This window comes from Hyla sarda, chromosome 4 (genome assembly GCF_029499605.1).
Source record: "Hyla sarda isolate aHylSar1 chromosome 4, aHylSar1.hap1, whole genome shotgun sequence".
Lineage (NCBI taxonomy): Eukaryota > Metazoa > Chordata > Amphibia > Anura > Hylidae > Hyla > Hyla sarda.
The window spans coordinates 57687260-57701011 of NC_079192.1; the positions used below are offsets into that span (position 1 = coordinate 57687260).

Below are 13752 nucleotides of genomic sequence, written 5' to 3' on the forward strand. Positions count from 1 at the left end.
TATATTATTATTTTTTTACTTTTAAAAACTGACCACTAGAGGTCTCTCTACATGTCCCGACTCATTTATTTTGGACTCATGCCATCCTAGCAGCATGAGTCCAAACTCTCAGTGCAGCCGGGACACTGAAAAGCACAGCGCAGCTCCTTGCCTATCAATCAGACAGGAGGGAACAGCACTGTGCATGCCAGGCTGGACAGCTCGCAGAGCCTGTCAGCACCCCTACCCCTGTGAGTTCAAGCAGGACGGCAGATCATGGGGCTGACAGCACTGCCCCCTCGTGATTATAAGGATGGCAGTGGCAGGATTGCGGGGCTGACAACACCCAACCCCATATATATATCACTTATATTACAGGACTGTTCTCTGGTCTGTATCTTAGTGTATAGGACACAGTCTCTGATAGATATAATTTATATAATAGGACTGTTATCTGATCTGCATCTCAATGTATAGGACACAGTCTCTGCTGTGTGTGTATATACAGTCATGGCCATAAATGTTGGTACCCCTGAAATTTTTCTAGAAAATAAAGTATTTCTCACAGAAAAGGATTGCAGTAACACATGTTTTGCTATACACATGTTTATTCCCTTTGTGTGTGTTGAAACTAAACCAAAAAAGGGAGGAAAAAAAGCAAATTGGACATAATGTCACTAAACTCCAAAAATGGACTGGACAAAATTATTGTCACCCTTTCAAAATTGTGGAAAATAAGATTGTTTCAAGCATGTGATGCTCACCTGGGGCAAGTAACAGGTGTGGGCAATATAAAAATCACACCTGAAAGCAGATAAAAAGGAGAGAAGTTCACTTAGTCTTTGCATTGTGTGTCTGTGTGTGCCACAATAAGCATGGACAACAGAAAGAGAAGAGAACTGTCTGAGGACTTGAGAACCAAAATTGTGGAAAAATATCAACAATCTCAAGGTTACATGTCCATCTCCAGAGATCTAGATTTACCTTTGTCCACAGTGCGCAACATTATCAAGAAGTTTGCAACCTATGGCACTGTAGCTAATCTCCCTGGACATGAAGAGAAAAATTGATGAAAGGTGTCAACGCAGGTTAGTCCGGATGGTGGATAAGCAGCCCCAAGCAAGTTCCAAAGACATTCAAGCTGTCCTGCAGGCTCAGGGAGCATCAGTGTCAGCACAAACTATCCATCGACATTTAAATGAAATGAAACGCTATGGCAGGAGACCCAGGAGGACCCCACTGCTGACACAGAGATAGAAAAAAAACAAGACTTTCTTCGAATGGCATCAAAAAACAACCACTACTGATGTCTTGGAGGTACTTTACTCCAAGTTTCACCCACAATGAGAAATCCATTGAAGGTCATAATAATTGTAAACAGGCGAAGGGTGTAAGTGAGTAGGACACTGGGTTCAAAACACAAGAGGAGAGAGCCTGCAACCAAATAGAAAGATTAAGTTGAATAGTCGGACAATATGTAATTAGATGTGATTTAGTTACAGCCACCACGATGAGTACTTGTCGCAGAGAGGATACCCCCAATATTTCTTTTTCCATTAAAATCCATTGTGGTTCCAGATCTTCAGACCACCATTGTTTCAACTGAGTCAGATGAATAGCTTTGTAGTAAGCTAGGAGGTCTGGAAATCCCATACCTCCCAATCTAACTGGTAAGTAGTGTTTTAGATGCTACTCCCTTGCCAAACATATCTCAGTAATATTGATTGTATTGATTTAATTGTTTTTCAGGAAACTTTATTGGCAAGTTTCTAAAAATATATAATATTTTAGGGAGTATAAATGATTTAATAACTGCAATTTTTCCCATCCAAGACACTGAAAGAAAAGAAAAATGTTTAATGTTTAATATCACTTGAAATATTAGTAATTAAAGTAGAGACATTACTTATATGTAATTTAGACGGACACAAGGTGAATATAATGCCCAAGTATTTAATCCCTTCTGGAGACCACAGAAAGGGATATATTGATTTTAAAGGGGTACTCCGTTGAAAAACTTTTTTTTTTTTTAAATCAACTGGTGCCAGAAAGTTTAACAGATTTGTAAATTACTTCTATTAAAAAATCTAAATCCTTCCTGTAATTATTAGCTGCTGAATACTACAGCGGAAATTCTTTTCTTTTTGAAACAGAGAGCTGTCTGCTGACATCATGAGCACAGTGCTCTCTGCTGACATCTCTGTCCATTTTAGGAACTGCCCAGAACAGCATATGTTTGCTATGGGGATTTCCTTTTACTCTGCCAGTTCCTAAAATGGACAGAGATGTCAGCAGAGAGCACTGTGGTCATGATGTCAGTAGAGAGCTCTGTGTTGCAAACGGAAAAGAATTTCCACTGTAGTATTCAGCAGCTAATAAGTACAGGAAGGATTAAGATTTTTTAATAGAAGTAATTTACAAATCTGTTTAACTTTCTGGCACCAGTTAATTTAAAAAAAAAAAAAGTTTTTCACTGGAGTACCCCTTTAAAGAGAGTCTCGTATCATCGTCTATCATGATGGGAAGAATTGACGATTTTTGGAGATTCAATTTATAATAACTCACTTGACTGAATTGATGTATAATTTCCACAACCGCTGAAAGAGATTGCAGTGGGTGAGAAAGTGCAAGCAACACATCGTATGCAAATAACCCAATTTTTTGCGCTTGCTTACCAACCTCTATTCCTTGGACCTTCTTAGAGTCTCTAATTTTTTGAGCTAAGGGCTCCATAACTAAAGTAAAAATAAGTGGTGAAAGGGGGCACCCCTGGCACGTACCATTGGTGATAGAAAAAGAAGATGAAAAAGAACCAGAAACTAACACCCTAGCTGAAGGTGTAGAATATAGGGCCCTAACTGCTGTAATCAAATCCCCAGAGAACCCAAATTTGTGGAGAACTGCATCCAAAAATCCCCAATACACACGGTCAAATGCCTTCTTCGCATCCAGGGAGAGGAGCAGAGAAGGCACTCGACCATGCGCAGCAGCCGCAATAATATCAACAAAGCGTCTGGTGCCGTCCTGGGACTGACGATGTTTAAGGAATCCCACTTGATCTAAATGGATCAACGTTGGAAGAACCTCCGATATCCTATTTGCCCATAATTTTTTAATCTGAATTGAGGAGGGAAATCGGGCGGAAGTTTTCTGGTACTGTAGGTGTTTTTCCAGGTTTCGGTATGGTAATGACTGTTGTCTCTAACATTTCAGACCGTTTTTTCCCCCCTCTTTGCTATTTGATTGAGTAAGGTTTGGCACCAGAACAGCTGGATGGATCTTAAAGAATTCGTTCACCAGGCCGTCTGGGCCTGGGGATTTAGATCCTTTTATTGCTCCCATCACCACCATTACCTCATTTTCAGAAAAAGGAACCTCAAGTGAGGCAAGCTGGGTTCTATCTAGAGTTGGAAGTGATATTAAAGAAAGAAAATCTGAAATCATAGAAGAGGAAGGTTCTTTCTCTTCGCCAGTTTTTAAATTATATAGCTTGGAATAGTATTGTGCAAAAGTTTCAGCAATAGATCCAGGATGAAATATCCTAGTACAATCCTTTCTAAAAAGATATTCTATCGATGTACGTGGAACATTAGTTTTTACCAGTTTAGATAGTGTTCTCCCAGCTTTATTTCCATGCCAATAGGAATTAAACCGAAGGCGTCTTAAATGGGTACTCCGCCCCTAGACATCTTATCCCCTAACCAAAGGATAGGGGATAAGATGTCAGATCGCCGCGGTGCTGCTGCTGGGGAGCCCTGGGATCCCCGCTGCGGCACTGCGCTATCATTACAGCACAGAGCAAGTTCGCTCTGTGCGTAATGTCAGGCAATACAGAGGACGCGTGACATCATGGCTCCGCCCCTCGTGACATCACGGCCCGTCCCCTTAATGCAAGTCTATGGCAGGGGGCATGACGACCGCCGCGCCCCCTCCCATAGACTTGTATCGAAAGGGGCGGGCCGTGATGTCATGAGGGGTGAAGCCGTGATGTAACGATGCTCCGGCCCCTGTATTGCGCGTCATTACGTGCAGAGCGAACTCGCTCTGTGCTGTAATGATAGCGCAGTGCCGCAGCGGGGATCCCAGGGCTCCCCAGCAGCGGCACCGCGGCGATCTGACATCTTATCCCCTATCCTTTTTTATGTCGGGGCCATCGCATAAACGGCTATCCGGCAGCGCTGACTGCTCCAGCTGCCACCGGATAGCCGTTTACAGTGCCCCGTGTGCTCCAGTGATGGTATTCTACCTGTCCTCGGGGGTCCGGAGCATCCTCTTCGGGATCCCCTCCATCGCCGGCACTCTCCATCGTCGTCATCACATCGATCAGCGATGATCCCAGGCAGCAGAGACGTTCCGGAGGGGCGGGGACATCACGGGGACGCGGCAACAGCGATGGAGGGCGACATCCAGGGCAGCGGTGACAAGCAGTGACGGTTCGGAGCGGCGGGGACACGTAAGTATTAGCTCCTATACTTTACATTGCACGGATCCCCCAACATACGATGGTTTCAACACACGATGGTTCATTTGGAACGGATTACCATCGTATGTTCAGGGACCACTGTAATTGTACCTCTAATTGTGGCTTTGAATGCACACCACAATAGAGAATCATTAGAGACCGTTCCATTATTATTTTAAAAAAAAAACATAATCTCTTCTGATAGTTGGTTTTGTAGTTAGAATGTTGTAAGACATATGGATTAGCCTTCCAAGCAAACCATGGGGGAAGAGTTATATTGATCTTGAATTTTCATTGTAATAGGTGCATGTTGTATGCACATAAGATCTGCGCCGAGGTGTTTAGCCTCGGCCCAGACCATAGATCTTTTGTAGGGCGAATTTAACCCTTTAACATTCAGAGAAACTATCTGAACAGACATATGAAGGATATATATAAATTAATGTGGGTTATCACCTTTATCACAGAAGCATAGGTATTCTCAATATACAACGCATCTATTCAATATACAACGCATCTATTTGCAGAATGGGAATTGTAGTCATTTTAAAGGAGTACTCCGGTGCAAAACTTTTTTTTATTAATCAACTGGTGCCATAAAGTTAAACAGATTTGTAAATTACTTCTATAAAAAAAATCTTAATCCTTCGAGTACTTATTAGCTGCTGAATACTACAGAGGAGACTCTTTTTTGGAACACAGTTCTCTCTGCTGACATTACGAGCACAGTGCTCTCTGCTGACATCTCTATCCTTTGGAGATGTCTAAGCGCTGGAGTACCCCTTTAAGGAACTAAGTTCCCAATTTGAACCTTCCTTTAAAGTTCTATGGGAAAGAGATCTAGAAATGAAAATTGGGTCTCACTATACATTTTACCATATAAAATATCTCGATGCGTTAACCATTGGAGTCTTCCCGTAAAATAATGTATAGATGGTATCAAACACCCCACAAAATATCATCTATATATCCCCAAACTACATCATTATGCTGGAGATGTGAAAAAGAAAAAGGGACTTTTATACATATATGGTGGGAATGCCCTTGTATTAAATCATTTTGGGCAGAGGTACACGTTCTCATACAATTTATTTTAGATTCTCAAATCTCTTGGGGACCAGGACCTGGCATTATTGTCTCTAGACTTGGATAAATCTCCAACAAGCTATCAAAATATTATATTTCATGTATTAAACAATGCACGTATTGTGATAGCGTTACTTTGGAAATCACGAGAAGCCCCAGATATTTCCAGTATAATTACAAAAACACAAAATTCTTATAAAATGGAAATGCTCATTGCAAACCGTGAAGGGAAAACTATGAGATTTGGGCCAGATATATTGATAAATGTCTATAATATTAGATAAATGGGAACTTAAAGGGGTACTCCGCCCCTAGATATCTTGTCCGCTATCCAAAGGATAGGGGATAAGATGTCAGATCGCTGGGGTCCCGCTGCTGGGGACCCCCGGGATCTAGGCTGTGGCACCGCGCTATCATTACTGCACAGAGCAGACTTGCTCCGTGCGTAATGACGGGCAATACAGGGGCCGGAGCATTGTTACGTCACGGCTCTGCCCCTCGTGATGTCACAGCCCGCCCCCTTAATGGAAGTCTATGAGAGGGGGCGTGATGGCCGCCACGCCCCCTCCCATAGACATGTATTGAGGGGCGGGGCGTTATGTCACGAGGGGGCGGAGCCGTGACGTAACGATGCTCCGGCCCCTGTATTGCCCGTCATTACGCACGGAGCAAGTCTGCTCTGTGCAGTAATGATAGCGGGGTGCTGCAGCCGAGATGCCGGGGGTCCCCAGCAGCGGGACCCCAGCGATCTGACATCTTATCCCCTATCCTTTGGATAGGGGATAAAATGTGTAGGGGCAGAGTACCCCTTTAAGGAAATAAATCTTTTCTTAATGCGCTCTTTTTCTTAATGCGCTCTCTCTCTTTTTTTTTTCTTTCTTTTGAGTTCTGTACTTTCACTTTCATTTTCTTTTTTAAATATTATTATTATTGTAATATTTGTGGAAATGTATTCCTTATTACGTAATGTTAAGCTGTATAAAATAGAAAAAAAAAAAGAAAAAAAAAAGCAAGACTACATTTTGCCAAAATGAACTTGAGTAAGCCAAAATCCTTCTGGGAAAACATCTTGTGGACAGATGAGACCAAGATAGAGCTTTTTGGTAAAACAAATCATTCTACTGTTTACCGAAAATGGAATGAGGCCTACAAAGAAAAGAACACAGTACCTACAATGAAATATGGTGGAGGGTCAATGATGTTTTGGGGTTGTTTTGCTGCCTCTGGCACTGGGTGCCTTGAATGTGTACAAGGCATCATGAAATCTGAGGATTACCAACAGATTTTGGGTTGTACTGTACAGCCCAGTGTCAGAAAGCTGGGTTTGCGTCCGAGATCTTGGGTCTTCCAGCAGGACAATGACCCCAAACATATCAGAAAGCCCCCAGAAATGGATGGCAACAAAGCGCTGGAGAGTTCTGAAGTGGCAGCAATGAGTCCAGATCTAAATCCCATTGAACACCTGTGGAGAGATCATAAAATTGCTGTTGGGAAAAGGCGCCTTCCAATAAGAGAGACCTGGAGCAGTTTGCAAAGGAAGAGTGGTCCAACATTCCGGCTGAGAGGTGTAAGAAGCTTATTGATGGTTATAGGAAGCCACTGATTTCAGTTATTTTTTCCAAAGGTTGTGCAACCAAATACAGTGATCCCTCAACTTACAATGGCCTCAACATACAATATTTTCAACATACAATGGTCTTTTCTGGACCATTGTAACTTGAAACCATACACAACATATAATGCTATGTACAGTCTAGATCTGTGAAAGTTTCATTGGCTGGAAGAACTGACCAATCAGAATGGGCATTTCACTGGTAAAACCCCTGTATTACTGAAGGGCACGCACTGATTGGCTGTCTGGTAGCGCTCCCTACAGTACAGGGAGGTATTACATATTCTGCACTACTCTTTACCTGTGCCAGGGCTAGTTGCTCCTTTGGACACCAGGTGAGTATTGCGTGTAATGTACAGGACCCTGAAGAAGCTCCTGTCCTCTACATAGACAGTGATTACAGCTCCCAGCAGATCTTTATTACTTTTATATGTAAGGATTTTCTTTATCTCTATTAGTTATCAACTTATTTTTCTTTAATCCTCACTTTTTCCTATTTTTGGATGACATTTTGGGGTTTCAGAACCAATTACCAGGTTTCCATAGAGTTCTGATCTCAACATACAATGGTTTCAAAATACAATGGTCGTCCTGGAACCAATTAATATTGTAACTTGAGGGACCACTGTATTAAGTTATGGGTGCCAATAATTTTGTCCAGACCATTTTTGGAGTTTGGTGACATTATGTCCAATTTGCTTTTTTTCCTACCTTTTTTGGTTTAGTTCCAATACACACAAAGGGAATAAACATGTGTATAGAAAAACAGGTGTTACCACAATCCTTTTCTGTGACAAATACTTCATTTTCTTGAAAAATTTCAGGGGTTCCAACATTTAAAGCCATGACTGTATGTATGTATATATATATTTATATATAATAGGACTGTTCTCTGGTCTGTGTCTCAGTGTATAGGACTCTAGTCTGTATGTTTTGCTGATATGCCTCACAGTAAGCGTGATTTTTTTTAGGACCTGCCACTGGTGGAATTATTGCAAAGGCCATTGGATTCCCCTGGTTAATGGTGATCATTGGAGTCTTGAACATTCTATACGCTCCTTTCTGTTTCTTTCTCAGATGCCCACCAGCCAGAGAAGAGAAAATGGTGAGCAAGTCTTTAGAAACTATACGAAGCAAATGTTTTATTTAAAACTAAAGGGGTAGAGTGATTTAGTATGTTTGCCCCATGACAAAGAAATGATCAGTGTGTAATTATAATGGTTTGCTTATTTGAACAGTGAGAGACGGAATTAAAAAAAATCTAAAAAATAAAAAAAATTACAAATAAGTTATAAATGAATTAGCATTTTTCTCAGTTAAATAAGTATTTGACGTGACATCTTAGGAGGGATTTTCTCCCACTCCTCCTTGCAGATCCTCTCCAAGCCATTAAAGGGGTTCTCCACTGCCCTGTCTTCCGGAGCTCCGCTCGCAGCGTCCAGAGGGGAGGGGTGGGCGTGACGTCACGTGGGGGCGGGTGTGATGTCACGAGGGGGCGGCCTCGAACACTGAAGCCCGCACACAACGTCCGGAGTAATAAACTTCCGGACGCTGCGAGCGGAGCTCCGGAAGACAGGGAAGTGGAGAACCCCTTTAAAGGGGTACTCCAGTGGAAAATAAAGGTTTTCAAATCAACTGATGCCAAAAACTTAAACAGATTTGTGATTTACTTCTATTTTAAAAACGTAACCCTTCCAGTACTTATTGGTTGCTGTATACTACAGAGGAAGTTCTTTTCTTTTTGATGAAAGAGCAGAGAGACAAGACGTGGGATACTTTAGTCTTCAGCTGCCAACATACAACAACAGGTCAGGGAGTCAGGCAGACAGCGGGAGACGCATCGGGACAACCGTTTTGTGCGTAATGAATAATCCTCTAACTGATGCTACCTGACTTCCTGACCTGTTGTTGTATGTTCCCAACTGAAGAATAAAGTACCCACTGTATGGTGAGTGCTGTCTTGTCTCTCCGCTCTTTCATATTCAAGTTCTGTTATTCATCTGACTGAGCACCATCTCGAGAGGGACAGTTGCGGTACCGGAGCGGTTTCTTCCACGCTGGAAAGAGCGCGGTATCCGAACCACATATTACAAGCTGCAGCAGTGCTGGTGAGCTGCTTCTATACTCTGCAGCTTTTCTTTTTGAATTTATTTTCTGTATGACCACAGTGCTCTCTGCTGACACCTCTGTCCATGTCAGGAACTGTCCAGAGTAGAAGAAAATACCCATGGCAAACCTCTTCTGCTCTAGACAGTTCCTGACATGGACAGAGGTGTCAGCGGAGAGCACTGTGGTCAGACTGAAAAGAATTATACAACTTCCTGTGGAGCATACAACAGCTGATAAGTACTGGAAAGGTTAAGTACTGGACGGGTTAATTTTTAAATAGAATTAGTTTACAAATCTGTATAACTTTCTGCCACCAGTTGATTTGAAAACATTTGATTTCCACTGGAGGTTTCAAGGCTGGCTAGACCACTCCAGGACCTTAATGTGATTCTTCTAGGGTCACTCCTGTGTTGCCTTGGCCATGTGTTTTGGGTTATTGTCATACTGGAATACCGTATATACTCGAGTATAAGCCGACCCGAATATAAGCCGAGGCCCCTAATTTCACCCCAAAATCCCAGGAAAAGTTATTGACTCGAGTATAAGCCTAGGGTGGGAAATACATCATCCCCCCATGTCATCATCCAGACCCTCATCATCATCACCCTGTCATCATCCCCACCCCCATTCATCATCCCCTTGTCATCATCCCCACCCCCCTTCATCATCCCCTTGTCATCATCCCACCCCCCCCCTTCATCATCATCCCCTTGTCATCATCCCACACCCCCCCCCCTTCATCATCCCCTTGTCATCATCCTCTTGTGAACTATCCGCCCTCAGTGGTCTTCAACCTGCGGACCTCCAGAGGTTTCAAAACTACAACTCCCAGCAAGCCCGGGCAGCCATCGGCTGTCCGGGCTTGCTGGGAGTTGTAGTTTTGAAACCTCTGGAGGTCCGCAGGTTGAAGACCACTGCGGCCTTCGACATCATCCAGCTCCCTCTCACCCCCTTTAGTTCTGTACAGTACTCGCCTCCGCTCGGCGCTGGTCCGGTGCTGCAGGACTGTCCGGTGAGGAGGTCATCCGGTGGGATAGTGGTTCCGGGCTGCTATCTTCACCGGGGGCGCCTCTTCTCTGCGCTTCGGGCCCAGAATTGAGGCGTTGCCTTGACGATGATGCAGAAGGACGTTGGTAATGAACGTACCTCTGCGTCGTCGTCAAGGCAACGTGACTATTCTGGGGCCGGGCCCGAAGCGCTTAGAAGAGGCCTCCCCGGTGAAGATAGCAGCCCGGAACCACTATCCCACCGGACCACCTCCTCACCGGACAGTCCTGCAGCACCGGACCAGCGCCGAGCGGAGGCGAGTACTGTACAGAACTAAAGGGGGTGAGAGGGGGCTGGATGATGTCGAAGGCCGCTGTGGTCTTCAGCCGATGGCTGCCCGGGCTTGCTGGGAGTTGTAGTTTTGAAACCTCTGGAGGTCCACAGGTTGAAGACCACTGCGGGTGGAGAGTTCACTCGAGTATAAGCCGAGGGGGGTGTTTTCAGCACGAAAAATCGTGCTGAAAAACTCGGCTTATACTCGAGTATATACGGTACCCATTTTCAATACCCTGGCTGAAGGAAAGAGGTTCAAAAGAACATGGTCTCATCCATTGTCCTTTGATGCAGTGAAGTTGTCCTGTCCCCAAAATATAATTTTCACCTCCATGCTTGATGGTGTTCTTGGGGTCAAAGGCAGCATTCCTTCTCCTTCATCCATGGCGTGTTATGTTGATACCAAAGAGCTCAATTCTGTTTGGAAACTAACACCAGTCTTGTTTAGAGTATTGAGGCCTCATGGTGAGAAATTCAATCCTGCCACAAATGTTGATGTGACGATCTGGGGAGCCATCGCATAAGACGTTTCTTCTGGTGGTGATATAAGGGACACGAACATCACAGCAATATGTGCAGGACACCCATGGCCACATGTCTTGCCTCTCATGGCATTTTTAAGCAGAACAATGCTCACCTACAGCAAGGGTTTTCCATGAATATCTTCACCATATTGCAACACTTTTCCGGCCTGACCGGTCACCAGATTTATCATTAATTAAGCACTTATGGCAAGACAGTGTCAGGAACCTACGAGTGTGCAGGATTTACAGGCCCCGCTGCAGCATCTGTGGACAAATGTTCCCCAGGATGCCATACGGGACATGTACGCCTTCATGCCCAACCGTATCTCATCTTGTATCCAGGCCAAGGCTTCTTTCAGTTGTACAGTTTTTTCCAATGAACTTATCCTTTTGCTCTAATATTGTAATCACGTACGCATATCAGCATTAGGCTGGGTTCACACCACGTTTTTCAAATACAGTAACCATATATGGTTTTCCGCAAAAAAACGTATAAGACCGTATCCGAAACCGTATGCATAGATAGTGCATTGTAAACCGTATTCCAAATGTTGTGTACGGTTGCATCCGTTTTGCCTCGGATACAGTTTTGCAGATTTTTCAACCGTAGGCAAAAACGCTGTCAACCACATTTTTGCCTCCGGTTGGAAAACCGTATGCGAACCGTATGCGGTTCTTTTAACATTGTTGTCTATGAGAACCGTACACAGAATTTCAGAATACGGTTGCACACGTTTTTTCTAATCCGTTTTTGGAGTTGACACATGCGCAGATTGGAATTTCAATAGAACAATAATAACTTTATTAAATTGCTGGAAAACTAATTCCAACAAAATAGCAAAACCGTTGGCAAAAACTGAGGCAAACGGATAGAACCGTACGGGGAAAAACCGTATACGTTTTAATTTGGAGTCATATGGTTGTATACGGTTTTTGCCATACGGTTTATAGCGGAAAACCGTATACGGTAACCGTATTTGAAAAACGTGGTGTGAACCCACCCTTATATTTACACATAGAAAGTTCCATTTGATTCCAAAAATTGTTTATGCAGCAAGGTGAACAGCGCAAATTCAAAAAAACATGAAAAGCAATGATAGAACCCGTTTCATTTAGTATAGATGTAGCACTATCTCACCCGATGCATTGCATATATTTAGGAGGCAGTATTACCTCCATTTTTTCCTCTGATGAACCCAGACATTAATACATTGCCTGGGGAAACACGTTGGGACATTGAATAATGCAAGTAGGTCAAACTAGGTATAGTGTTTAGGTATAGCCATACGTAGGGTAATATGTAGATGTACATCAAGGACAGAGCTCTCTTCTGTGTGGTGCTACTTACCCGTTATTCTACTGGGACATGCCTATACCAAGTGATTACTCTCCAATTGCTGAGATATCTATGTAAAACCCACATAGAAGACACTGGGTATCACAGTACTGTGTGTAAACCCTTTCAAATGTAACAATGTTTCATAAACCATTACATACACAAGATATATTTTTGAGGGACTTTGTTGTGATCCAATTTAGTGATAAAGACATCAGGATCCACATTATATTTTGGGTAATGTAGGGATCGACCTGTATTTCTTGCATTAATTGTTGCTGTGGCTATACCCTATTACCTATTCTTGCTGGTTAATTATTTTTACATTACACATCCGTAAAGGGGTACTCCGCTGCTCAGCGTTTGGAACAAACTGTTCCGAACGCTGGAGCCGAGAGGTCGGGATGTCATAGCCCCGCCCCTCATGATGTCACACTTTGTCTCGCCCCCTCAATACAAGTCTATGGGAGGGGGCATGACGGCTGTCACGCCCCCTCCCATAGACTTGCATTAAGGGGGTGGGGCATGACATTGTGAGGGGGCAGGGCTATGAAGTCACGACCTCCCAGCTTCAGCGTTCGGAACAGTTTGTTCCAAACGCTGATCTGCGGAGTACCCCCTTAAGGTCATTAATAAGGCATCCAACCTAATTTGGGCTACCGCTACTGCGTGGCCCCATAAGAGCTGCATTGTCTGTCTGTACAGTAGGCCTTTGTGTAATGTGACATATGTTTTGTTTTCAGGCTATCCTAACCCAGGAATGTCCTATGCAAACCAAGACCTATATGGCTCAGAGCAATACTTCGGATCTACCACTATCTGACCACAGTAGTGAGGAGGACCTAAGGATCCCCCAGAACAGGACCATGAGGATCCCTCGCTGACACTGTCACATACAGGACCCTGCGGACTGTTGCCATGTTACACATTGCCCCGATTTATCAGGTCCTTGCAAAATAAACACTATTTGGACTGCATCATATAGCACCTCAATAACTAAGATTCTTCATACCTCCATCACTGACATCTTCATTTCTTCACTGGCAGTTTTACAGATGTGACCAAAAATTTGACAAAAATTCTGTTTTTCACAAATATTGAAGTACAATTATATGCATTTCATAAGTTTTTAAATTTTTATTGACAAATATATCAAGTTTATGCCAAGACCCAATATTTACAGGGTTGTCTTTTTAAAGACTTCTGCAGGTGGCCCTGTCATGTTGGACATCAGCTTCTGGAGCATATCCTGACTGATGACAACCCGTTCTAACCTGATTATTGTTTGACGTTTATACTAATTCGTGCGTTTTTGTTTGTCCAT

At 43.4% G+C, this 13752-nt stretch overlaps 1 protein-coding gene across 1 annotated transcript in view; it reads left to right on the plus strand.

Annotated features, from left to right (window-relative positions):
- The window catches only part of LOC130367985 (chromaffin granule amine transporter-like), a 66194-nt gene extending 52789 nt beyond the window's left edge, over positions 1 to 13405 (plus strand). The window contains exons 14-15 of the mRNA XM_056571114.1: positions 8111 to 8244; positions 13172 to 13405. Coding sequence (XP_056427089.1) covers positions 8111 to 8244; positions 13172 to 13312 — 275 coding nt within the window. The 3' untranslated portion in view covers positions 13313 to 13405. The remainder of the gene's footprint in view (positions 1 to 8110; positions 8245 to 13171) is intronic.
- Positions 13406 to 13752: the final 347 nt, after the last annotated feature.